This window comes from Martes martes (assembly GCF_963455335.1).
Source record: "Martes martes genome assembly, chromosome: 16".
Classification (NCBI taxonomy): domain Eukaryota; kingdom Metazoa; phylum Chordata; class Mammalia; order Carnivora; family Mustelidae; genus Martes; species Martes martes.
In genome coordinates, this window is record NC_137904.1 from 549,086 (window position 1) to 571,268 (window position 22,183).

Sequence of the window (22,183 nt, forward strand, 5' to 3'; positions counted from 1 at the left end):
AGTCTACGCTTGTCTTACCAGGGAACACGAGCGTGTTTTGTGCATATGGGCCGCTCGTGCATCTCCTCCCATGATCCTTCTCTTTTCATGTCTGCGTCCATTTTCCATTCATCCCTCTTGATTCCTGAGAGCTCTTTACGTGTGAGGACGATTTCTGTGGTTCTTCATCTCAGGTTCCGTCCACTATACCCCGGAAGGGTGTCTGGCTCCTATCACTTCTCACTCAGATCACAACCATCACCCCCTAAAACTGGCCCCTGTTCTCTGCACGGGCCCCACGAAGAGTCATCATGTCATGTGCACCAGATGGTCCTTGTGTCCTCAGCACAAGTGATCGCCTCACGGGGCCGCAAAGGCCACCCAACCTGGCCTGAGTCCAGCCCCAGCTCTCCCAATTGCCCTGTCCTCCTGGTCCGCCCAACTCTCTCCTACCCGGTGCTCAGGGCTCAGTCTACACATCACTGGCTCGGGGAGGTCTTCCCGGATGCCCTCCGCGCCCCTGCTGGTTTTGCCGCCTTATACACGCACCGCCTTATTCGATCCCTGGACCACGAGCTCCGTGAGGGCCTCCCTCCGGGTCCGGTCCAGGGGCCTGACAGGTGCCTGTCATAGTAGGGGCTCCGTGAGTGTTTTGAATGCATATGCTAATGCGACAGTTGCTCAGTGTCCCGTCAGGTCAGGAGAACCGGCCCCATGGACCCGGCCCACGTTTCTGCAGGCCAAGGACTTCCTTTTGAACGAATCAGGCACCACTGCCTTTCCTTCTAGCAGGACATTCTTATTCAAGACTGCTTCCCTGCGACCTCCAGAGAGTCCCAAACGCCGGGTTACGCTCGGGTCGGTGTTGGTTTACTCAGCAGGTGCTAATAAACAAAGCCGGATAACGAGCTGTAACTTAGCTTCTCCGGGCTTGACCGGAGCCTCCGCTGGGGAAGACGGTCAGATTTCAGCCCCCAGGGTGCGGGTCATTGCCTTGGAGGAAGGAGAGTTCTTAGTGTCACAGGGAGACCACCATGTCCTTCTCTTCAGTCCCAAGACGGGAAACACAGAAAATCCAACTGGTTAGAGCAGAGAAGTGCCGGGAGCCCAGCCAGAGACCCCGCGACTGGCGAGGGGACAGCGGACTGAGCCCCCCTCTACCTGCCCCGACACCCACAGATCGGTCAATGGTGGAAGCACTGCCCTGTGGGGTGCACAGGACACTGTCCCAGCATCGTCGGGCCCGCTACCCAGGCCGCCGAGCACGCTGCTACCGTGGAGGTAGGGGTGTCCGCTGGGCCCAAGGCTGGGCCGGGAGCAGGTGCACGGCGGTCCCTCGACTGGGTCCACTCGGCTGTCGACACAGCTCCAACATCACGGCCACCACGGCATGGCACGCTGGAAAATCGGGGGGACATCATTTACCAGGCCACATTGTCACGTTAATAAAGGCTTCGACGTGACCAGAGCAGGTCCTTCGTGTAGCTAACTACACATCAGGGGTCGTCGGTCACAGTCTGCCGAGGGTTGACAGATCTGCCGTGACACTGCCCTCCCGGCTGTTTCCCTCCTGTCCCCGCACCCCGTCCAGTGCCCTTCTGCAGTCTTCTTCCCGGCCAAGGAATTTCACTCCAGCGGAGATCTGTGTGTTTCTTTGTTACTTTATCCAGAGGGTTCCACTGACCTGAACGGAGTGACTCAGGGGAAACAGGGTATTTTCAGCCAGGGGCCGTCGCAGCTGCTGTATCAAGTGTCTGGGCCAGTGTATTTCATGACAGGTGTGTTTTTATTCAGGAAAACATAATGCACTCAATTTAGAGGATGGACTTCCCTTCCAAGCACACGGCCCTTTCTCTCCCCACCCACCCCACCTGCCCGTGAAGCCCGAGGTGGGGGTGACCACCGTGTTCCCTGCAGACGACCCTGAAGCCACACGCCAGCAAACCCGACTCCTCTGGTCTTTAAGGCATTTGTGAGCTCCCCAGTCCCCCCCTTCCCATCTCCTAAGTGGGTGCTGGTCCTGCCCTGTGAGCCTGGAGGGCTGGGGGCTTGCTGAGGCCGCCCCGGGCTGCACGCTGGGGTCCCTGCGGGGGAATTTGTTTGGAAATTGTTTCCTTTTCAAATCAATTTTACTGAGACAAAATGAACACCGTCCAAAAACTAATTTTGGCAAAGTAATCCATGTACACAGAGTAAACGGGGGAACCGACCCCCCAGCCCACCCAGGAGGTGTCTTCTCGGTTCCTCCTTCGCGGATTTACCCATCCTTCTGGACGACATTTTCCGACTCTTGTTTCTCCATGTTCCCTTTGCATACCTGTGCGGGTTTCTCGCAGTAGGCGGTGGGTGCTTGGCTGTCTCACTCTGCGACCCCCTCTCGTCCGGTGCGGTCGTTTCACCGTGTGAGCTAACGCCACGGTCAGGGTCTGCTTTCCACTGGCTCTGCAAGTAATGTTCGACTCCAGACCTTCCCCAGCGGAATTCCTCTCTCCTTCCCCCGAACCGCTGTGGCTTCAAAACACGGCCACGAATCCTGTGACTCCACTTCCGTCGAGAGGGCAAACGGATCCCTGCTCTCCTTGCATACGGCGCCTTGATTCTGGGGAACAGGTCTGCTGGGGCTGGGTCACGCGTGGGGCGCATCCGTGGGGCGCGTCCGTGCAGCGCTGGGCCGCCGCGTGCGGGGCCTGGCCATGGGGGGCCCCCGTGCAGGGGAATGGTGTGCGGATACAGGGGGAGAGGGGGACGTCTGCACCCCGGCAACTAGAATCTTCAACGGACCCACGTGAGACATGCGTGGCTGAGCCCAGCCAACCGCTAGAACCATGAGAGCTAAGAATAGCACTGGTAACGACGGCGACGACGTGATGGCTGCTGTCTGCGCGCTGAGCACACGTTGACTGGTTCCTCAGTAGCTATTGGGAACATCGTTCCCCACTGACAGCGAGTCCACCCTTCCAGTTGCCCGGACCCAAACCCGGGAGCTGTTTCCGACCCCTCTTTCGGTCACACGTCGTAGCTAAAATGTCAAGAAACACCTGGGCTCGGCCTTCAGCGTCCACCTGGATCCGAACACCTCGCGGGGCCTCCAGGGCCAGCAGCTCCCTGTCCCAGCCCCTATTGCGTCCTGCCCTGGAGCATGGCAGTGCCCCCCCACCCCCGCCCGGTTTATTCTCAACACGTCAGGAGGAATTTTCCTTCCAGCAGGGAAGTGAGGGCACACGGCTCTCAGTGCAAGACGCTGCAGCTTCCCCGCCCCTCAGAACCACTGACATCGCCCTCTGCCCCCCTTCCGCCCAGCCCTGCCTCAGGCCCTTTGCACGAGCCATTCTCCATCGATTTGCTGGAACCAATAATTACTCTGTGTCTGTGACTTGCTTAGCATTTCCCTCAAGTGCTTCGGGTTTTCCGGATGCTATTCTCCACACCGCGGTCACGCCGTCTCCAGCAGCAGTCGCCCCGCGTGTCCCGGCAATGCCGGCCTGTGGGAGCCTGCGAGTCCCGTTGCGCATCCCCATGCTGGGTGTCCTTCCTCACAGGCGCCTGGCCGGAGTGGGTCTGGACCTTCTCTCTGCTCTCACGCCTCACCGGTCCCTGCGCCAAGACGGTTCAGAGACCGAGTGGTCGTCCGCAAGAGCTGTCTCCCAGCGTGTCCTCTCTTTGCTCAGGGTCCCCGAAATTTCCGATGGTGAGTCTCGGCGTGAGTCTGTATTCCTCGTGTCGGGCGCACGGTGGGGCATCCCAGCCTGGAGACGCCTGGTCTCCGTTCTGGAAAACCGTACCATTTCGGCCAGAAGCCCCTAGCGGGACACCAGGCTTCTGGGACTGGTCCGCGTTCTCACCTTCCCTCAATGACTACTATTTTTAAGTCTCTTTGCTTTTTGTTTTATCTTCCAAGCTTTCCTGTTAAGTGTTTTATTCTCTCCTTCAGAAATGTATCCCAAACCGTTTTCTTGGTAAGCCCTTACGAATGTCATTCACCTCTTGCTTGCTGGTGCAAACATCTTTACTCCTCGGGTGGGATTCTCCAGAGGACCTTGGCGTCCACAGTGCTTCCTGTCCCTGCACATCCCTGTCCTCTGAGACCCTCTGTGCCGGCTGTGTGGGTCTCTATCTTCCAGCTGACAGTGCACGGTCCGGGGCACCCCCTCTGCCTGAGCCCGATCCCCCGGGCAGGTGGGGGAGACCGGGTTGGTGGGGGGGCTTGACCGCGGAGGCAGGGACGCCTGCACAGGTGACGTCAGAACTGGGAGTCCTGTCCCCAGGGGCTAGCCAGCCCCCTGGGCTCCCTCTACTCTGGCCATGGGGGCAGGCAAGCCTGTGGGGCTGTCCACACGCGTCAGAAGCAGGAGGAGAAAGCCTTTTACCTTGATTTTCGGGCTGTGCCTCGAGCGTTCTCGCTGCTGTGGATCCTGGGCCTCCTGTGTCAGATCCTAGAGTCTAGAGGTCGGTCCGCTCTGCTCACTGGGGCCCCCAGGCCTCTGCGTCTTCCAGCACCCGTGGGACCCGCTCATCCTTGCTGGGGGAGCGAGCAGCCCGCCACGTCGTCTCAGGAGCAGGTTGCCTTTAACACCTGAGTCGTCTGCGTCGCTCGCAGAGAAGGGAGTGGCTGAGCCAAGCGGTGTGCAGGCAGGTGTGCCCCCTTGCTTGGTGTACACGAGACTTCCCCGGGGGCCGGCCCCTCTCGCCCCCGACGGGCACCTTGCCCAGCCCAGCTGGCGCGGTCTGTGAAGTCGGGGGCTGAGCCGTGACTGCCGTGTGAGTGCTTGCGGGTGTCAATCACACGCACAAGTGTAATTTGGGGGTGTCCTCGACCGGGGGCGCTGGGGCACAGAGGAGCAACCTTGCTCTGTGCCCCGAAGGAGCAGGCTTCTGGGGGCTTCTCCTGGGAAGTGCAGTGGTCCCTGGGGCTCGGCCGGGGCTGGGAGGACGTGGGGCATCTGCCGGTCTGGGCAGCCCGGGCTCTCTGTGTAGCTGACACACGCGGGACCCCAGCTCAGCCTGGAGCTTTCTCTGTCCCTAGAATGACCCCGTCTCTCTGCAAATAGTCCCCATGGACCCCCTCCTAAAGTTTTCTTCTGTCCCTCCTGCCTTTGTCCCGAAGAGACCCAGGTCCCGGTTCTGACTTGGCCTCCGATTGCCTGGAGGTAGCGTGGACGTAGGGCCAAGCCCCAGCCCCAACCCCTGCCCTGCGCCGCTTGGCCCCGGCCCAGGGGCCCGGCCTGTCCCCGCAGACGCAGCGGCGGTGGGCTGGGGAGGATGGGGCAGCCCGGCTTGCAGTTCAGGGGCCGGCTGGCTGCAGCCTTCCCCGGCCTCACCCTGCCCACCCTCCCGTGGGCTCGTTCATCCAGCACGACTGCGACTGCGCGGGACGAGGGGCGGGTGAGGCTCTCAAAGGGCTGAGGCAGAGGAAATGCGATCCGGCTGACTCGCTTGTGGCCTCCCGGGCCTCTTAGCAACAGCAGCACAGCCGCGGGGAGAGGGCCCCCCCCCCCCGCAAGGCTCTCGGTCTAAAGACGTGTCCCCGGGAGCCGTTCTGTCACACGGACGCCCCTGCAGGCCAGCGCGGTCTTGGAGCCTGGCTGTGCTCTGGCTGGTCCCCCACAGATCTCTCCAGCCTGGCCTGGCCAGCTCGGGGCTCCCACACCCGCCCGGGCGTCCCCACGGCGGCCCCTTGTGGAGGGACAGAGTCCTTGCCTAGAGGCCTGGTTCCGTTTATTACTCAGAGCACGGGGCTGTCTGAACTTACCGCCGATCTGCATATTTCACTAAACGCTTCTAAAAATCACTCATTATCTCATTTTTTAAAAGATTGATTGATTGATCTGACAGACAGAGATCACAAGCAGGCAGAGAGGCAGGCAGAGAGAGGGGGAAGCAGGCTCCCTGCTGAGCAGAGAGCCCGATGTGGGGCTCGATCCCAGGTCCCTGAGATCATGACCTGAGCCGAAGGCAGAGGCTTTAACCCACTGAGCCCCCAGGCGCCCCTCATTATCTCATTTCAGTGCTTGGAACTAGGAGGCTTGGTCTTCCCACCTGAGCTGCTACCTGCTGGGCTGCTGGCTTCAGAGGGCCGCTTTCACGGGCGTCCACGGCCACACTGGTGCTGTGGGGAGGGCAGGCCTCCCCGGGACACGGGCCAACCGTCCTGCACGGGGCAGCAGCTAGGACTCCGAGAGACTGCCTGAAATCACCGCTGTGTGCTGGGCTCAGCCCCCCTTTCCCAGCTGGGTGTGCTGACCAAGCCGGGGCGGGGTGGGGGGTTGGTCAGGAGAGGCCGCTGGGAGATCTGCCGCTTTGGCATAAGGACTACTTTGAGCTGAAAGTCACTGGGCGTCAGCAGGTCGGGAAAAGTTCTCCACTTTTCCCTTATCTGCCTAAAAGCAGGTCATCAGTCCTCCTTTGAGAGAGGTGCCCCTCTGCACCAGGAAAAGAGGATTGTTATCATGAGATTGGGGGGTCACACCATGGTGAATCTGCATCAACAGACCTTCCTAAAATAGTCCTTATTGTCTATTAGTTCCCCCCGTATATTTTAGTTACTTTCTCACAATTTATAGCCTTTTCTTAATATGGCACTAAGCCCCCAAGTCAAGCTGCTTCTTTGAGTTTTTCTTCCTTGTTGTGAAGCTCCCATGCATGTAAAAGCATTAACATCCATAAAAATGCTATGCCCATTCTCCTGCTACTGTCTTTGCCTGTTTAATTTACAGGTCCCTGGGCACCGTACATAAGAGGATACATGTTTCCTCTCCTTCAGCCCCGGGTGTGGAGTTGATTGTGACAAGGGCAGGAGGTGGGTCGGCAGCCTTTGCCCCACCCTCCAGGGGCACATCTTGCCACTGGGTCAGCCCTTGAACGGTACTTCTTTGCTCGGTCCAGCAGCTTTAGCCACAGCGCCCCACAAATGGCCGAAGACAAGAAACCAACCAAGGAGCCCAGTGCACACTTGGCCCCACATCATCTTGACTTTCAAGTGGCTTGAGGTGCTCTATGAAATGTTAATCCTCCGGGGTGAAATCCAAGCCACTTTATCCTCAGAGCCCCCAGGGCCAGTGGTGGCGGTGAGCCGGGAGCCACGACGTTTCTTCTCCTAGAGCACAAGGGATCTATTCAACACACTCACCGCTGCAGGACAAAAAACGATTCTTGTACCAGATCAACGGAGGGAACGGTCCAAGGGCGAAGACAATTTGAGGCTTATGTCCTGTTTCCTGTGCAAAAGTGAGCCCTGAGGGGAGATCCCTGGTGGGACAGGGCAGGCACCCGAGAAGATGCAGCATTTCCAACACTTCAGTTCTTCTTCTGCAGCTGGGGGTGGGAACCCACAGGTGGACAAGCGCCCCCGGGGGCCTCGCTGCACAGGGCTGCCCACATTCCAGAAATACTTGAAGGCTTCTGCAAGATTCGGTGGCATGCACCGTTAAAAATAGCAGGAGCACAGGGCGCCGGGGTGGGTCCGTGGGCTAAGCCTCCGCCTTCGGCTCAGGTCACGATCCCGGGGTCCTGGGATCCAGCCCCGCATCGCGCTCTCTGCTCAGCGGGGAGTCTGCTTCCCCCACCCCCACCTGCCTGCCTCTCTGCCTACTTGTGATCTCTCTCTCTCTGTTAGATAAATAAATAAAATCTTTAAAAAAAAGAATTACCAGGAGCGCAAGGCCAGACTCTTGTGATGAAGGAAAACAAATATATTCATATTTAACAACTCCACAGTCAACATGTAACGTAACTCACGACGAATAACATCGTTTTTCACCCCGCAATAGGATTTTTAAACTGTCTCTTAGAGCTCCCACGATCAGGCTGGGCTGCCCAAGCTTCTGCAGAAGGCTTGGCTGGCCCCTGTGCCCACCATGGTCCATCGTCTTCTGGAGACTGGGTCTTTAGATCTGAACAGTCGATAATCTCCTCATCCAGAACAGAGACAGGTGCTGTGTCCAGATGTACTCTGTGCGCCTAGGGACCCGTTCTTTATAAACTCTGTTAAATACACAATTTATGTGGGGAAAGAACGCCCTTCAAGAGAAGAAAGCCCTCACACTTTACTTCTCCTGGAAAATTCTGGCATTTTCATTAGGAAATGCCATGTAGTGTAAGCACGTTTTGTTTTTTCTTTTTAATTTTTTGGAACTCATTTATTTAAATAAGAAGATCGCTGAATGGTTATTTTGTTCTAGAAGTTCTTCAGTATGAGCCAGACTTCCATCTTTAAACCAATTTTCAGTGAACATGATACACACTGATTACGTGTTATATACTTTCCTATGACCGATGTAAGATGAAATAATGTCAAAACAAAGATTTTGGGGGCGCCTGGGTGGCTCAGTTGGTGAAGCGTCTGCCTCTGGCTCGGGTCATGATCGTGGGGTCCTGGGATCGAGCCCTCTACCAGGCTCCTTGCTCGGCAAGCCTGCTTCTCCCTCTCCCTCTGCTGCTCACTCTGCTTGTGCTCTCTCTCTGTCAAATAAATAGATAAAGTCTTAGGGGGAAAAAAGAAAGAAAAGAAAAAAAGCTCTGCTCAGTAAACCCTTCTTAATGAAAGACACTTTTAGGTGTCGCTCTGGGCTTCCGGGCTTCCGTCATGCCGTCCTTCTCAGGTCCAAAACGAGGAATGTGGTCGGAGAGGAGAAGTGACAAGGTCGAGGGTTGTTGGCAGAAGCAGCAGGAGAAGGTCCCCGCCCCGTCTACACCCCCTGTGGCCCCAGGGCTCCTGCCACTCTCGGCGGCAGTTCATGTCAGCTTTGTGGAGGGCCTGGCGAAGTGTGCTATGATCGAAAGCTCTCGTTGGGGCTGTTTGGGTGCTGCAGAGCCGTCCTACGATATCTTCTCCATTAAAATCATCACCCCCCTCCGGTATGGGAATATTACATGCCATTTTGGACTACAGATAAACCGGAACAAGTCGGGGAGAGAGAGGGTGGGAGGGAAGCCTAGAAACGCCGTCACCCCGAAGAAGGGTGAAGGAGCCGGAGGAGCCGGCCTGCGGACTTGGGGGAGAAAGGGCAGGTGTTTTTGAATACGTCAAGGTAACTCATGCGTAGGGAAGCCAGATTTATTCTGTACGGCTCAAGACGTCCGCTAGTTTCCGTGCGTGGAAACCACCGGACAGCTTCTCCAGCACAGCAACCCCGGGGAGGACCGCCTGGGGAGGTGATGAGATCCCCGTCACTGGGCTTGTTCAAGCACTGGGCAGCCTCTGGTTGCGCAGAGGGTGTTCACATCAGGCCGCATCAGGCAAGTTCCTTGCAATTCCGAGCATCGGATTCTCTCCGGAGGTGTTTCAAAAACTCAAAAGTAAACCCATGGATTGAAAACCCCCCGTATTGCTTCCCCGAGGTCTTTCACGGCAAATGAAATAAAGGGGAGTAGAACTCCAGCGCCGTGCACACGACGTGGCTGCAAAGTCTGAGGTCCGAGACGCACAGCAAAGCAGAAGGCGCCGGGTCAGAACAGCGGCCGCGGCGCCCGGAGGAACAGCGGGACGGGGCCTCCCACGGTCCCCCCGCACGGTGGTTCCTCGGTAACTGAACTCACACACGTGTGAGATGACATATGGTTACTTTCTATGCTACCAGGGACACTAGCTTTCCCCCTGTGACAGTCCCTTTCTAAAATAATAATGCTTACAGGTGAAAATGAGTGCCTTTGAGTAACTTTACAAGTGGGTCCCTGACCCCCGGCTGGGTCCGTAATTAAGAAGTTGGCACCAGAATGACTCAGATTGGGGAAACACAGCTTTATCCGACCAACGGAAATCGAACTCACGGAAAGCTTCCGTGCCCCAACCCTGAACATTCCTGCTGGGTAAGTTCTGGTGTCAGGCTCGCCAGCTGGGCAGATGCTAAGCCTGGTGCGCGGGGCCCCATGAGTCCCTGCCTGCAGCCCTGCGCCGGGTGCTCGGTGTTAGTGAGGCTGGGTTGATTCGCACCCCGTGTGCCGCGCTCAGTCCTGGGCTGGCTTGCCTGTGCGATGTGAGGTTTTTTTTCGGAAAAGATTTTCAGGTACTGCAGTTACACCGGACCCCAGAGTAAACGGCGGATGGAGAGTTCGTTCTGCTTCCTTCCTGCTTAAGCACCGGGAGCCGCAGCCTCGTCCGAGTGAGGCCTGCAGAGCTCGGTCCACCCGCGGAGACGGCCGCGGTCGCTCCATCCCGGACCGTGCCCGGTACCCGGTGTTCGGTACCCGGTGCTTGGTGCCCGGTGCCTGGTACCTGGTACTCGGTGCTAGGTACCCGGTGTTCGGTACCCAGTGCCCGGTGCTCGGTGCTCGGTGCTCGGTGCCCGGTGCCTGGTACCTGGTACTCGGTGCTAGGTACCCGGTGCCCGGTGCCCGGTGCTCGGTGCCCAGTACCTGGTACTTGGTGCCCGGTGCCCGGTGCTCGGTGCTCGGTGCCCGGTGCCCGGTGCTCGGTGCCCGGTGCTCCGGGAAGTGTCGAGCGTCTTCTCCCAGCGCTCCCACCCCGTGGGGCAGGGCGAGGTTACCTGCGCACCCGACGCAGACGCGACGGTGACCTGCGGTCACAAGCCACAGAGCCGGTGTCACTACTTTTGTCGCTTCCACCGTTTCCAACAGTTCCACGAAGCCTGCGGGTCTGCAAATCCGGGGCGCCCCCGGGCCTGGCGAGCTCCCCAGGACACGCCCCCTCCTGCTGCCCAAGCGCGGGAGCCCCGCGCGCTCGGGAGCCGCGTGATCGCAGCCCAGTTCCCGCGCGCAGCGTCCTTCCCGGTCAGGGACGTCGGGGACGGACCCCGAAGCTCCTGGCCGGACCCGGACGGGGCGAGGCGCGGCGCGCTCCTTAAGTAGCGGCCCGCAGGGGGCGGGGCTATGAATACGCAGCGCAGCCCCCCCGCATGCCATTGGACAGGCAGCTGCTTAATATTCATGACGCTCTGCGGGTCTCCCGGGCGCTCCGACGCCTCCCGAGACCTAGGGGCGGGCCTCACGAGGCCAAGCCTCCCCTGATTGGTTGTCCTTAGAGGGGAGTGGGCTCCCATTGGCTGCTGTAAAGCGGTGACGCGGCCCGTCCCTCGGGCGGGAGATTTGAAGGCCCATTTCCCGGGTTTCGGGCTGTGCGCACGACGGCGCCCCGCTGTCCCCCCGTGGGCAGTTCCTTCATTTTCTCCCCGGCGGAGCCGCTCCGGTCCCACAGCCCTAGCGCTCTCCCGGCGCCGTGCTCTCACTCGGGGCCGGACAGCTGCTCCCGACCCCGGACCCCGACGGCCGACCCCCGACCCGGACCCCGGACCTCGTCCCCGGACCCCGGACCTCGACCCCGGACCCCGGCCCCGACCCGGACCCCGGACCCCGCCCGCCGCCCGCAGCCGCCCGGCCTCTCGCGCCTCCTCCCGCCGTGCGGGGCCGGTGCTCCCGTGTCCAGGCTCGGCCCGCTGAGCACTGCGGGCGCCGCGCGTCCGGGCTCGGGGCCGTGGTCGCCGTCCCCTGCTGGCGTCCCGCGCGGGCGTGGGCGGCGGGCACCTCCGGGTCCCCAGTCTGCCGCCCCGGCCGCCGAGAGGCCGCAGGGTCGCGCCTGCGCAGAGCCGCCGGCCCGGTCCCGCCCCGCCCCCTTCACCCGGGGACGCGTCCCCGGTTGCCACGGAGACGCGCCGGTTACCCGGCGGTTCTGCACAAGCTGCTGGTGGGGTGCGGTGGGGTGCGGGCGCGGCCGGCGAGCGAGTGGTCCGTGGTTCCCGCAGGCGCTGCGGTGAGTGCAGGCCGCCCACCGCCCAGCCCCCAGCCTGGGTTCGGGGCCAGCCGACCCCCCTCTCCCCCGCCCCGGCCTCCTCTCCACCCCGCGGGTGCTGCTCGGGGGCATCTTGAGCCTGCACTCAGGGGGGCGTGGGGGCGTGGAAGCCCCGCCGCCCTGAGGGCCGTGGGCGGGCAGCTGTCCCTGGGGGACCTGAGCGCAGAGCAGGCGGGGTGGTGCTGAGCAGGTGCGGTGGGGTGGGGGAGCAGGTGGAGTGCCGTGGGGAACAGGTGTGGTGGCGTAGGGAGCACTTTCCATGGTGAGGAGATGGCAGGTGTGCTGGGGTGGGGAGCAGGTGCGGTGGGGAGCAGGTGCAGTGGGGAGCAGGTGTGGTGGGGTGGGGAGCAGGTGCGGTGGGATGGGGAGCAGGTAGGGTGCAGTGGGGAACAGGTGTGTTGGGGTGGGGCGCCTTTTCCATGGTGAGGAGATGGCAGGTGTGCTGGGGTGGGGAGCAGGTGCGGTGGGGAGCAGGTGCAGTGGGGTGGGGATCTGGTGCAATGGGGAGCAGGTGCGGTGGAGAGCAGGTGTGGTGGGGTGGGGAGCAGGTGCGGTGGGATGGGGAGCAGGTGGGGTGCGGTGGGGAACAGGTGTGGTGGGGTGGGGAGCAGGTGGGGTGCGGTGGGGAACAGGTGTGGTGGGGTGGGGCGCCTTTTCCATGGTGAGGAGATGGCAGGTGTGCTGGGGTGGGGAGCAGGTGCGGTGGGGAGCAGGTGCAGTGGGGTGGGGATCTGGTGCAATGGGGAGCAGGTGCGGTGGGGAGCAGGTGTGGTGGGGTGGGGAGCAGGTGCGGTGGGATGGGGAGCAGGTGGGGTGCGGTGGGGAACAGGTGTGGTGGGGTGGGGAGCAGGTGGGGTGCGGTGGGGAACAGGTGTGGTGGGGTGGGGCGCCTTTTCCATGGTGAGGAGATGGCAGGTGTGCTGGGGTGGGGAGCAAGTGCGGTGGGGAGCAGGTGCAGTGGGGTGGGGATCTGGTGCAATGGGGAGCAGGTGCGGTGGGGAGCAGGTGTGGTGGGGTGGGGAGCAGGTGCGGTGGGATGGGGAGCAGGTGGGGTGCGGTGGGGAACAGGTGTGGTGGGGTGGGGTGCACTTTCCATGGTGAGGAGATGGCAGGTGCAGTGGGGTTGGCAGCAGGGGGGCACCCCCCACACACACTGCAGGCCGCCTTCTGGTTTTTCTTTGTCCTGCAGAGGGTTCGTAGTCCCCGCTGAGTGGGCTCCATACCCAGCTCTGACTGTACAGATACCACATGCATTCATTCATTCAGAAATGTGGCTGGGTTCCTCTGTCCACAGAATGTCCTAAAAGTGAACGCTGCCTAGGCCCAGGCTTTCTGATGAATCCTAAAAATGCGTGCCTGTGGTCACCAAAAGACACATGTGAGAATGGCATTCTCACAACAGCCCCGCACAGGAACCCAAATATCCACACGCAGTAGAAGGGACGAATGGGCGTGGCGTAGTCACGGTGTCCTGCACAAAGACCCAAGCTGCAGACGGCGGCTCTGTGGGCAACGGGGACGAATCTTACAGACATGACGTTGAGTGGCGGTGGGGGTTCAGATATAAGAGATCGCACTGGGTGATTCCGTTTACATGAAGCCCCCAAATTCCAAAACTACTTCCTAGTGGTTGCGCTGTGGGAGCCCGGGGGGAGGCCAGTGAGCGAAGGGAGCCGAGGTCCGGCTACACGGATGGGTTCCTTCTGTGTGTAGAAAGTGGTGAATGTACCTTTGGGTACGTATGTCACACTCGAATGAAAACTGACGTAAAAAAAGGACCAAGTGCTTTCGATGAAACTCAACAAGTGTCTGTCTTTGTGACCAGGACTTTGGAAAGCCATTATGGCCAAACTGCTCCAACCTCCCCCCAAGTTCCTGCCCTCAGAGTGGCACGTTGCTAACAAGAACCAGTACCACAGAGCAGAGGCCCAGCGGTCTCGGTCCGAACGCCTGGTGGCAGAGAGCCAGAGGCTTGTGGATGAGATTGAAAAGACAACGAGGAAGTCTCAAAGCGATGTAGACAAGAAACTAGGTAAGACGCCCCACTTGCTGCCTTTGCGCCCACGCCTGGATGCCATGGGGAGGCGTGGCCACGCTGCCATTCCGTTCTGTGGTCAGGAGGAGTGATGAAGTATCCTGAAATCCTGGGGGAAAATGTGCATTCTTCCGGTTCTGTCTCTGAGCTCACTGCCCTAAGACAGAGGACGCTAACCTCGCCTGCTTTGCACCCTCCCTCCTTCATTCTCTTACTGATCTGATGCCCTTCCCGGACATCTAAGAGACGCCTGGGCCATCCGCTCACTCTGGACAGTCAAGTTGCAAACCCAGACCTTGCAAAAAGAGGTCCCAGTTAGCACGCGAGCCTTGTAGCCTCAAAGATAATCAGGTGAGGGTCAGAGACATTGGAGGGGCGCCTCTAACATGACAGACACCCAGACAGACAGACAGACACACACACACACACACACACACACACGGCAGAAGAAAAGATGAGCCGTAAAATATTCAGGAAATTTGGAGAAGACAGTGCGTGTAGGAAACAAGAGACTCTTGGAGAAGACCACTTGGGGGATGAGAAAGCGTCCTTGGGGATTAAAAATGTGAGAGCACGTCTGCAAAACTCAGAAGAAGGGAAGGGGCGAGCGCAGGAGCATGTGACGGCGAGGAAGGGGGCGGCGGCAGGTGCGAAGCTGAGGGGGTTCCAGAACCTGCGACCATCACCAGCGAGCGGGAGGGAGGGCGGGAGGAGGAAGCGCTCCAGGGCAGAGGTCCCGGAAAGAAGCAAACCCAGCGGGTTCCTCGAGGGAGCTGAACATGCCGGGGTGTTTGCCGCTCTGGCAGAACGTCCAAGGAAATAGTCATGAGTCTCCGGAACGTGAAACAAAGACACGACTACCAGCCCCTCCAAAACCGGAAAGTCCCACGAGAGGAGAAATTGATGGCAACGCGCCCCACGGCCCGGGTGTGGACACCATTTACGCATTTACGGTCTTGTAAGCAAGCTGTCCTGTCGCAAGACGGCGATGCAGCCCCACGGGGAGGACAGGGCAGCGGGAGCGTGTTGTCCCGGAGCAGATCCTGGCTTCCAGTCACAGGAAACCGGTAGATACCGTCTAAACTGATTATGAGTAAGGAGCAGTGTGAGCACATGCCCGAAGAAATTCCGGAAGCGTCTAGAACGTGATTGCTCCCGGGTCACCTGGGGGGCTCTGACGGCCATGCCTTGGACTCCTGATTTCAGCTTAGGTCATGACCTCAGGGTCGTGGGATCGAGCCCCGTGCAGGGCTCTGTGCTCAGTAGGGAGTCTGCTTGAGATTCTCTCTCCCTTTCCCTCTACCCCTCCCTGCCCCCACCTCTAAAATAAGGAAATAAATCTTTTTTTTAAAATGCATTGCTCCCAGAAAGCGGGAGTGGGTGGGGACAGGTCAGAGAGTTGCAACACTTGGGGGGCTTGACTTTTCAAATAACATATGTCTAGATCTTTGATAAAATTAAAAGTTATTAAAAACAGTAGCTGTTAAAGACTTAGAGTCAACCCTTATGGATGACGGTTGCATTAATTCATGGGCGACGGTTGCATTAATTCATGGGCGACGGTTGCGTTACTTCATGGACGATGGTTGCATTAACTGGTTGCTGGTCTTGTAAGAAGGATCCCCTCCCGCCCTCCCCTAATCAGCACTTACAAGATGAAAGGGGCCCCGCAGAAAGAGCGCAGCTGGGGTGGTTTGAGGGTGGTCTTTACGTTTCTGATCCCAGAGATGGCGGCACAGGGAGTGGACAGATGCACGTGTGACGCTGTGTGCTTTCTCCGTGTGCCTCAGAACAGAGGCTCGAGGAAGTCCGGTTCTGGAAGAAGGAGCTGGACGACAAGCTCGAGCAGCTGGTGTACGTCACAGAGGACCTGCTCACGTACCAGACCAGACTGGTGAACGCCCTGGAGAGCATGAAGGAGCCCCTGCATATCAACCAGATGTGCCTGGAGTACAGGTGGGAGTCACCGCCGTGGGGTCCCGCTGCTGGGGGCAAAATCCAGCTGTGCTGGGTCCCGGTCAGGCCGCGGAGCGCGTGTTCGGAGCCCGCCGTGCCGGGCAGCGGGAGGAGCTCTTCACACCTTCACTTAAATGTAGGTTAGGACTTGGTTTGGCTGCAGAGACTTGGAACACTGTAAACTAAGGCTGAACTGAGGTAGGGCCATGCTCTCTCCCTCACAGTTAGGGGGTCTGCAGGAAGTCAGCGTGGGGCTGGCGTGGTGGGTCTCAGGGCTCCGCCTCCTGGGTTCACTCCCCAGGTGACTGCGTGACTCCAGAAGGCAGCCGGAGCTCCGGCCGTCCCCTCCATGCTCCAGCAAGTAGGAATAACTGGGTTTGCTAGTCCCATTGGCCCGTGCAGCCCGTTGACGGGCGTTTAGTCGCAGGGCCACACCAGCAGAAACGGCCCTCGAGGACAAGTTCCCAGAGGACAAGTCTGCGCCAGTACACAGAGCCTCACCGGAGCGCTTTGGAACCCAGAGAGCCCCGTGTGTTGTCCTTTCCCTCCATCAAGTCCTGTGAGTGGGATGTTCTCGGGGGAAGCACGCAGGTGCCCCTCCCCCGCTCACGGTCACAGCCCCCGCCTGCGCGCCCAGGGCCTCTTGTGGCTGCCGACCCAGGCCCCTCCACGTCCGGTGCCCCCGCACACTGGCTGCTGAGTGAACGTTCTCAGAGGCAGGTTTCCGCGGGTCACCCTGGGGGCCCAGAACCCTTTCCCTGCGACGCTGGGGTCGTAGTTCCTTGATCTGGCCACTGAGGTTCAAGGTTTGTCAGGACCGAGCGGACGGAGCCCCCGACCTCTCTGGGCCACACCTCACGCCCAGCAGCCGGCGGTGCTCAGGTGCGCCCAGGTGCGCGGTTACCTGCTGCTTCCTCAACCCACGGCGGCTCCTCCGTCCCGGGAAGAGCAGCCTCCGCCAGCAGATGCGCGGTCTGTGAAGCCCAGGGGAGGAGCAGGTGTGCACAGAGCCCGCCACCGGCTGCTCAAGTTCACGCTCAGGGCGGTTGTGGGGGGCGGGGGGTGCTGGGGGGTGTCGGTGCCGCTGCCACGAGCCAGGGAGCGCACCACCTGTGCCTCCCCTGTTCTTGCCACAACCCTGCGAAGGGGGAAGGAGTATCCCCATTTCACGGGAGAGGAAGCCTCCCCAGACCTCACCCTGGGGTGGGCAGGGGGTGAGGGAGGAGCCTTCCCGTCACACACTGCCCTGCAGGGTGGAGGAGAGACGAGTCCGGTGGTGATGGGTCCCTCTGGGGTTAAGAGCGCGTGACTCCAACTGAGTTACCTCCTCCCCTTGACTCCAGAGGGAAGCTGGGTATGGTGGCGGCCCCCGGCGTGGGGTGAGCGCCCGGCGGGGGAGTGTGGACGTTGCCTCGTTCCCGCCATAGAGCACCTTTCTGGGTTCAAATCCTTGGCAAACATCAGGACGAGCTCCTGTTTCCGGGAAAGAAACCCACGTCTTCACAATTCTGAGGCAAACGAACCTGCGCAATGACAGGTCAGAAGGAACAGCGTCCCGGAGTCACGTCCGGGTGAAGGGGGGTGCGTCTGGCATCTTTCTGAGCAGGTGACCAGCGCCCATGGATCTCGGCTCCCCGAGTTCGGATATTTTGACGTCTCGCAGCCAGGCCTCCCGCCAGGTCGAGTCCCCCGCAAACCTGTCGTCCAGGTAGCTCTAAGTGGACCCGGCGCCCCGGCAGGCGCTCCGTGACCGGCCCCTCCTCTTGGCCAGGGAGAAGCGGGTGGGCATCGACCTGGTGCACGACGTGGTGGAGCAGGAGCTGGTGAAGGAGGCCGAGATCATCTGCGGGGTCATGGCCCTGCTGACCCGCACCCTGGAGGAGGTGTCCGAGCAGATCAGGTGCGGCCGTGTGCCCACCCACGGCTCCCCGCAGCCCGTCCGGGACGCAGCCTGGGACGGGACGCAACCTGCGGTGTGAGGCCCGCGTGACAGCGGCCCGCTGGCCTTGGGGGGGCCCGGTTGGAATCACCTGGAGGGTGAATTGGAGCCCTTTCCTGCCAGGGCTCGGACCCTCCCCTTGGAAGGGTCTGGAAGATGCAGGCGGGTTGGTTAAGCTGTCACCCAGCGTCCGGGGGTGTGTGTGGTGCCGGGGGGCTGGGCCGAGGGAAGCAGGTGCCGCGTCCTGCACCAGACCTGGCACCCCTCGCTTCTCCCTTCAGGCTGAACCGCTCGGCCAAGTACAACCTGGAGAAGGACTTGAAGGACAAGTTTGTGGCCCTGACCATCGACGACGTCTGCTTCTCCCTCAACAACAACTCCCCAAACATCCACTACTCGGAGAAGGCCGTGAGAGTCGAGCCACAGTGAGTGGGTCCCTCCCTGCATCCCGGCAGAGGGCAGCCCGCGGGTCATTCCGACGCAGTGCTGAGCGGCCTGGGGCCCCCCTATAAACCGTGAGAATTGATTCGCCCGCCTGTCGTGTTTTCAGGTGTCCCAAGGGCAAGCTGGTAGTTCCCGGGCTCCCCTTCCCATGGCCCCCACTCAGGGGAGGAGGTGGCACGGCTGCGGGGACCAGGAGGCAGACCCAGCCCAGGGTCCCCACGTGTCCTGCGCCCGGCCGAGAAGATAAACCTCGGCGCCAGCACAGACTTCCAGGGCCCTGTCTCCCCTGCCCGCCCTGTCCCGCAGCCCAGGCGCGCCATGAGCGACCGAAGCCTTCCCTTGCAGCTCCGTGAGTCTGGAGGACTGGCTGGACTTCTCCAACGGCAACGTGGAGAAGGCCGACAGGCAGAGGAACAACTCGCTGGCCCTGAAGGCCCTGGTGGACCGGATCCTGTCGCAGACGGCCGGCGACCTGCGCAGGCAGTGTGACGTGGTGGACACGGCGTTCAGGAACGGGCTGCAGGAGACCAAGGCTGCCAGGGACCAGCTGGCTGCCCACCTGGCCAAGGTGAGCTCGCTGGAGGGGGCGCTGCTGGCCTGGGCCACCGGCCCCAGGACTTGTGCTCCTGGGTGGACGGTGGCGGGGGGGAGGTGCACTCACGGCTCCCCATTCGCAGTAGGATATGGGCTCCTGGGGACCTGAGGGGACTTCACCCCACCCTGCGTGACACGTGGCCAGGGGATGGAGGGTGTTGACATTCCCCGAGTCAGCTGGGTGCCACCAGCTTCCGCGAACCCCCCGCTGGCTCAGGACTCTGGCTCGTGCCTCTCCGTTCCCAGGGGCGTGCCGGGTAACTGGCATCCAGGAAATGAGTCACAAGGCAAGACCCCGAACTTTAGCCTTGGCATGTTTCCGTGGCGTGGACGTGACTGTCACGGTCGGCTCCGAGCGGCCTGTTTAACGTGGGCCGGCCAGGTGTGGGACAGCCGAGCCACGGGAGCCAGCGGTCCGGGTCCTGAGCGCAGGCGGCGGGTTTGGGGGGAGATGGGGGGCAGGAGGGACGGGCAGGGGCAGGCACACAGCGCAGCCCCGAGTACTGGACACGGCCCGGGGCGCCGTTCACCGTCTCCAGCAGCACTTTGCAAAAGGTGGAAAAACGTAAGTGACACGAAAAACCATCGCTCCAGCGTGTTCGAAGTGCCCATGATGAATGACATCGTTTACGTTCTTTCTTAAAACTGGGTGTTCAGGACCCGACGTGTATGCTCTCCAGCCCGTCTGGTTTGGGGCTGGTGGAGGGTGGCGCTGCCCAGGTGGGTGGCCTTGCTCTGTGGGGACCCCGACCCAGTTCTAGAGAAAAGCCTCCCTCGGGTCAACCTGGGGCCAGAAGAGAGCAGGCCGAGAAGGCCAGCAGCCCCCAAGGCAACGGTGGGCGACCCCGTTTCATCTGTGGAGGCACATTTGTTTCCTTATTGGGTGAAAAGGAAAAGTTCAGAAAACCAAATGCAACGTGTGGGTCCCCTTTGGATTCTAATGTGAACAAAACAACCCTTTAAAAAAATATGGGGGGGCACCTGGGTGGCTCAGTGGGTTAAGCCTCTGCCTTTGGCTCAGGTCACGATCCCGGGGTCCTGGGATCGAGCCCCGCATCGGGCTCCCTGCTCAGCGGGGAGCCTGCTTCTCCCTGTCCCTCTGCTGCTCCCTCTGCTTGTGCTTACTGTCTCTCAAATAAATAAATAAAATCTTAAAAAAAATATGGGACAATCAGGGAAATTTGAGTACTATAAGATAAAATGTGATAGTAAAGAATTATTTTTTGGGTGTAATACAGATATTGTAGTTAGGTTAAAAGAAAAAAGAGACCTTTTCTTTTAAAAACGCATACTCAACAATTCAAGCCTAATGCAGTATAATATCTGGGATTTGCAGATAATCAAGCTGACGGACAGGGTTGGGATGGGGAGAACCTGCTGTGTATTGATCGTGGGTTGGGTTGACGAGGGACACACGAGGGTCAGTAGCCTCTCCAGTTCCGTCTGCATTTCCATGATGCAAAGTTAAAACTGCAAAAGCTTAAGGAAGAAATAAAATTATAAGCTACTTAAATATTAATCTAAAAACCCGAGCAATTTCTGAGTGATCTTTTCTGTGCACAAAGCCACCATCAGAGAAACCCCAGAAACTGCTCGGAGAGTCTCTTCAGGCTTCTGGGGGTGGGACTCGGGCCCGTGGCGGCTTCCAGGGAGGGGGCGAGGCAACAGTGGCCAGTCATTCCATTCCTCCTGCCAGGTTCTGGGGAGGGGGCGGCCCCTCCGTCCCCAGCAGTCACAGCTGCAGGGGCGAGAGGTCAGGCGTGTTGTGGGGTCCCCGCTGGGCTGAGTGGGAGTCCCCTCTCGCCACCTGACGTGATCACCATAGACCCGAGCGTGAGCGCCCCCAGCGTTCCCCTCCTCCAATCCCTCCTCAAGGTCATGGAAGAGATCGCTTGCCAGGAGAAGAACGTGGCGGTCCTCGAGAAGGCCATCCTTGACCAAGAAGGGCCTGCCAAGGTGGCTCACACGCGCCTGGAGACCAGAACCCACCGGCCGAACGTGGAGCTGTGCCGCGACGTGGCGCAGTACCGGCTGCTCAGGGAGGTGGACGAGATCGCCCACAACGTGGCCAGGTAGGCGGCTGGACCCGCGTCCCCAGGGCAGGCTTCCCTAACTGCGGCCACGCAGAAAGCGGGTCCCCAGGTACACCTTTCTAGAGCCCCGATCCAGACGTTTAGGTAAAAATGCACCGTTCTGAAGGTTGGGGGTTCTCTAGGGTTTTCTGCCTGTGGCCCCCAGTTTGAAGTCTGCCTGGAGGCGGAGAGGGCAGGGCAGGTGTCCACAGTCGGTCCCAGAGAGGAGTCAGCGTCCTGCCCTCTCTCCCCGGCAGACTGAAGGACGCCTTGGGCCAGGCTCAGGCGGAGCTGAAGGGCCTGTACCGCAGGCAGCTGGCCCTGCAGGAGGAGACCCAGGTTAAGGACAACACCGTCTACATCGACGAGGTGCTGTGCACGCACATGAGGAAGTCCATCCCCCTGCGGGACGGCGGCGACCGGGGCCAGTGGGCCGGGGGCCTGCAGCCCGATGCCGTCTGCTGACGCCCCCGTGGGGCCCACGCCAATTAAACCGGGTCACAATCCGGAGCACGGCTCTCATTTCAGGGAGGTGGGGCTCCGGCCTGGTTGGGGGGGGTGCAGTGCTGGCTTGAGGGCCACCCGTCTCCCCGCGCCTCCAGGGGACAGACTTGCAGCCGGGGAGCAGTCTGCCCCCTTCCCTTCTGACCCCGAGGGTCTGGATCCCTCTTGAGACTTGCAGTCTCCCTCCTTGTCGCAGGCACGGGACACCCCTTGGCCGTCCTCCTCCGTCTTCCCTAGGAAACCGGGCAGGGCGGGCGCCGCGGACTCAGACCCCACTCACTCGGAGTCTTATGGAGGGCAGGTGGGAGCCCGCCTGGCCCCTGCAGGTGTCTCTGGGCCCCTCTCTGCTGGTGACGTGAAGAGGACACATGGGCCAGAGGCCGTCCAGCCCCCAGGAATCAGACCGGTGGTGGGGCTGAGGGGCGGGTGGGCCTGGCGGCGGCTGTGGGCGATCATGGGGTACAGGGTGGGGGAGCGCTCCCTGTTCTCCGTTGGCGGGGGCACCCGTGGGCCGTGCCAGCTGCGGGGCGGGGACAGCCGGCCAGGAGGGGCGTACGGGGGGGGGCTTCCTTCAGCCTCAGGAGGGCACGGGGACGGCTTCCGCAGACCGCTGCCCTCCCGAGCGTAAACGGAGAGGGCGAGTCTGCTGCTGGTCTCCGGACCCGGGAATACTCCTTGGGAAGGTTCTGTTCTTTCTTCACTCCCGAGTACCGTAAAGCCGGAGACAGACAGGCCCCCACTCATGCCCACGTTCAAGTCAGTCGTTGGACTGGAGGCTCTGGAGGCCACGGGGCTGAGGTTCCCGTGGGGCTCCGTGGGGCTGGGCGAGCTCTCGGCAACGGTCCCCACCCCACCCGTGTTGTTTCCGCGTGGTGTCTTGAGGCACAGACAGTGTCTGCCCCGGGCCCGACTCCCAGGAG

The 22,183-nt window shown here is 60.6% G+C and overlaps 1 protein-coding gene across 1 annotated transcript; it reads left to right on the forward strand.

Moving 5' to 3' along the window:
• The first annotated feature begins 13,549 nt into the window (after nucleotides 1-13,549).
• On the forward strand, nucleotides 13,550-21,268 carry TEKT1 (tektin 1). The gene is made up of 7 exons (XM_080826469.1): nucleotides 13,550-13,751; nucleotides 15,545-15,710; nucleotides 17,482-17,610; nucleotides 17,931-18,074; nucleotides 18,439-18,661; nucleotides 20,563-20,759; nucleotides 21,017-21,268. Exons 1-7 carry the CDS (start codon nucleotides 13,562-13,564, stop codon nucleotides 21,222-21,224), a joined length of 1,257 nt encoding a protein of 418 aa, XP_080682595.1. The 5' UTR covers nucleotides 13,550-13,561; the 3' UTR covers nucleotides 21,225-21,268.
• The last annotated feature ends 915 nt before the right edge of the window (nucleotides 21,269-22,183 follow it).